The 3,787-nt window shown below is 62.1% G+C and overlaps 1 protein-coding gene across 1 annotated transcript; it reads left to right on the top strand.

Annotated features, from left to right (window-relative positions):
- Positions 1-35: 35 nt before the first annotated feature.
- Positions 36-1,945, top strand: VOLCADRAFT_103119 (uncharacterized protein; the record flags this gene model as incomplete). The annotated part of the gene is made up of 3 exons (XM_002946836.1): positions 36-1,300; positions 1,428-1,515; positions 1,748-1,945. The coding sequence occupies 3 exons, from the start codon at positions 36-38 to the stop codon at positions 1,943-1,945; spliced, it is 1,551 nt and encodes a 516-aa protein (XP_002946882.1).
- Positions 1,946-3,787: the final 1,842 nt, after the last annotated feature.

Genomic DNA, 3,787 nt, shown 5'->3' with positions numbered 1-3,787 from the left:
CTAGTGCCCGAGCGATGGCNAATGAAGAGCAGCAAATGCCTTCCGCCGCCGTCGCCGCCGCCACCGCACTCACCCCCGGCGGTGCCGTTGGGCCCACCGCGCCAGTGCCGCCAGCAGCCGTCACTGCGTTTTCTGCCGGCGCGGCGGCGGCGGCGGCGGAGCAGCTGCTGCCTCCGCACCCTGACTTGCAGCGTGTGGAGCCGCATCGGATCCTCACGGCACCTGACCGTTTCCTGAGCAGCTCGTTTGGTTCCGCCCTGGACGTGGGCCGGGATTTAGTACGGCAAGCCGGCTCTGAAGCCCTACATCCCTGCGGCCCTCACGGAGCCCCGGCGGCCCCCGAGGCGGCCGGCGGCGCCTATCCTCTCTATGCTACACCCCCGCTGTACACAGCGCGGTACCCGCACCCACATCCGTACGGCCAAACGTACTACCATCCTCGCCATCACCACCACCATCAGGTACAGCTTCGCGAGCCTTGTATAGGCAACGCGTCTGGATGGGACTGCTACAGCCATAGCTTAAGTTTCGCCATTCGTGATCCCTGCCAGGCCGCGACTGGACGCGGTGGCAGCGGTGGCGGCGGCAGCGGCAGTAGCAGCTGGGTGAAAACTTTGTGGGCCACGGGCCGCCAGCATACCCAAGCTGGCGGCTGGCCGGTAGAGCCAGAACCCGCCCCTGATGGCGCTACTGCCGCCGCTGCCGCTGCTGATGACCCTGGTAATAGCCCGAACGCGAAACCTGACGGCGGCGACGACAGAGACCCGTTTGGGGCTCCGTACTTGCAGCAACTCCCGTCGGCGGCGGCGGCAGCAGTAGCTTTACCTGCCGGAGCCGCCGCCAGTTTTCCCAGCGCAGGCTGTAGCGCCTCTTCCGCTGTTGCCACTGGCTACTGCCCGCAGTACTGCAGCTGGTGCTGCGACTTCAGCCACGCGCCGCATCCCCACCTCTGCCCTATGCGGCCGTCGCCGTCCAGGCGTATAGCCGAGGGCGGTGGCGTCACTGGTGGCGAGGGTCATTTGCTGCGAACCGGGAGCACCGGGAGCAGCAGCCTGCAGGGGTTGCAGACCGTCCCACGTGTCGCGTGGGCATCGTACCCCTTTCCGTACCGGTACCCATGTCCGTACCCGATAGCGGGCCCACCGTACCCGCCGTACCGCTATCACCATCTGTACGCATACAATGGGCCGTACGGATGCAAGTACGACGGCAATTATGGCTACGATGGTCAAGGGTATGGACATGAGTACCCGTACGGGACGCGGCAGCACCCGTACATGTACGGCGGCGGAGAGGGGTGGTCAGCCCCAGTACAGCGACCTCTCGCTTGGCGGAATTCCGCGCCGCCAGCCGGCGCACAGACGAGGCCGTTGTCTCGGCTGCCGCCGCCGCCGCCGCCTCTCCCATCTCCGCCGGCGCGCCTACAGCAACCAACCCACTTCCAAGTGTACCAGCACTTCCAGCAGCGGCAAGGCGGTGACGTCGTCCACTGCGCACAGGAGGCGACGGCGAGCAGTGAGTCGGGTTCCGCCGTTGCAGCTGCACCCACCCATGCCGCCGCAGCACCGGTCGATGCCAGCGGTAACGTCGAGCGGTGCGCCGGCGGCGACGGCGACGGCGGTGACGGCAACGTCGGCAACCCTGCGTCCGCAGACGGTGCGGCTACCGGATCGGCGCGGCGTCGTAGTACATCGCCGTTCGGCTACGATGCCACCGCTGTCGTCATGCCCGCCGGCTGCAATCTCAGCCGGGGGCCGCCGCCTGGGGCCCCGGGAACCGCATCATCCTGGCCTACTCGCCATCCCCCTGGCCCCGCGCCGTACCACCCTTTGTCCTACCGTCACGGGGAAACGTCGCCGCCGCCGCTGGTGTCCCAATCAGGACTCATGCTCGATGGCGGCAGTGCTTCGCGACCATTTGCCCGTACGACTGTGGACGTACGTGACAGCTCAGCAGCGCAGTTTACCTGCTACAGCTCCGTGCCGGATTGCACTGCAGCCACGGCCGCTGCCGGGCCCCCACCCGGATCTACCATTGTCGGTACAATGGCAGTGAACGGGGGCGACATGCGGCCGGCGGCACCCGTCGGACCCATGTGCCGTCTGGATCCAGGACGTCATGCCACTGAAGCGCCGCCGCCGCCGCAGCAGCAGCAGCAGCAACTACAGCAATTGCAAAAGCAGCTTCAGCATCACCATCAGCTACAGCAGCAGAAACAGCAGCAGCAGAAGCGGCAACAGCAACAGCCAGGTGTGAATGAGGCCTCAGGGACCATGGGGCCTTCTGGGGCAGCTGCAGCGATGCCGTCAGACGAGGCCAAACATCACGGCCAGAGGACAGCAAAAGAAAGCAAACAGGTAGCGACATCATCGACACACAGGGATGCGTTTCATGGCTCAGAACAGATCCATCCGTCTCCCATCTAGCGGGAGATGTTTGGGGTCAGGAACCCCCATGGACCATTGTCGTCACGGCCAGAGGACAGCAAAAGCAAGCAAACAGGTAGCGACATCATGGACACACAGGGATGCGTTTCATGGCTCAGAACAGATCGATCCGTCTCCCAGCTAGCGGGAGATGTTTGGGGTCAGGAACCCCCATGGACCATTGTCGTCACGGCCAGAGGACAGCAAAAGCAAGCAAACAGGTAGCGACATCATGGACACACAGGGATGCGTTTCATGGCTCAGAACAGATCGATCCGTCTCCCAGCTAGCGGGAGATGTTTGGGGTCAGGAACCCCCATGGACCATTGTCGTCACGGCCAGAGGACAGCAAAAGCGAGCAAACAGGTAGCGACATCATCGACACACAGGGATGCGTTTCATGGCTCAGAACAGATCCATCCGTCTCCCAACTAGCGGGAGATGTTTGGGGTCAGGAACCCCCATGGACCATTGTCGTCACGGCCAGAGGACAGCAAGCAAAAACAAGCAAACAGGTAGCGACATCAGCGAGCGCGAAGAACGCGTTGGGAGGCGGAGGTTCGCCCTGCAGTAGGGAGCAGTCTGGAACAGGTGGAAGAGAAAACCCGGGAGACCAGGGTCATCACAGCGACTGCAAATTAGCATGCCACAGCAGGTCAAGAGCGCTCGGTGGAAGAAAAAGTCGGTTTTTGGAGTAGTTATAATCATGAGGTGTCATAAACAGCCTCTAAGTTGTCGTCATAGCGCAGTAATTTTATTAGAGGAATAGGCACTGAGTCATGCCAAATGACCATAATAATGTGCAGGCCAGTACCTAGGTGCTCATGACGTCGAGTTTCTGGCCACGAACAAGCAGCGATACCAGCCCAGTGCTCTGGCTGCCAGTATAATGTTAGGTGGAGGGGACCGGACGCCCGCAGCACCTGACCGTCAAGCAGCGTGCACCCAAGCAAGGCACAAGAGCAGCAAAAGGATTGCAAGCCACCATACATCCATATGCATGAGGACAGCCACGTATCAGTGACTCGACGCAGGCGGCCAATCAGGACATGTCTGGACGCAATCGTCCCAGCCCCAAACCATGACGAGGAGCTAGGATAGCGTGCTCCATCAACAGCAGCAAGGAGTTGTTCGGCTCCCGCAACCGGCCCTGTGGCTCCTCGGAACGGGTTTCCACAGCACCGAGCAAGCTGTGTAACTAGTTGTGAAAGGAGCCGGTCAGTGTGTATGTGGGTCCGTACGTACATTATCACGAAAAGACGGATGGGACATGTTGGAACAGAATCGAAACCGTGCAGCGTGCACGTGCACATGCGCACGGGCGTAGCGTAGCGCTCAGACAGCCAAGGGAAACAGTGAGT

The sequence above is a fragment of the Volvox carteri genome, assembly GCF_000143455.1.
Source record: "Volvox carteri f. nagariensis unplaced genomic scaffold VOLCAscaffold_4, whole genome shotgun sequence".
Lineage (NCBI taxonomy): Eukaryota > Viridiplantae > Chlorophyta > Chlorophyceae > Chlamydomonadales > Volvocaceae > Volvox > Volvox carteri.
This window is presented reverse-complemented; position numbering and strand designations above follow the sequence as displayed.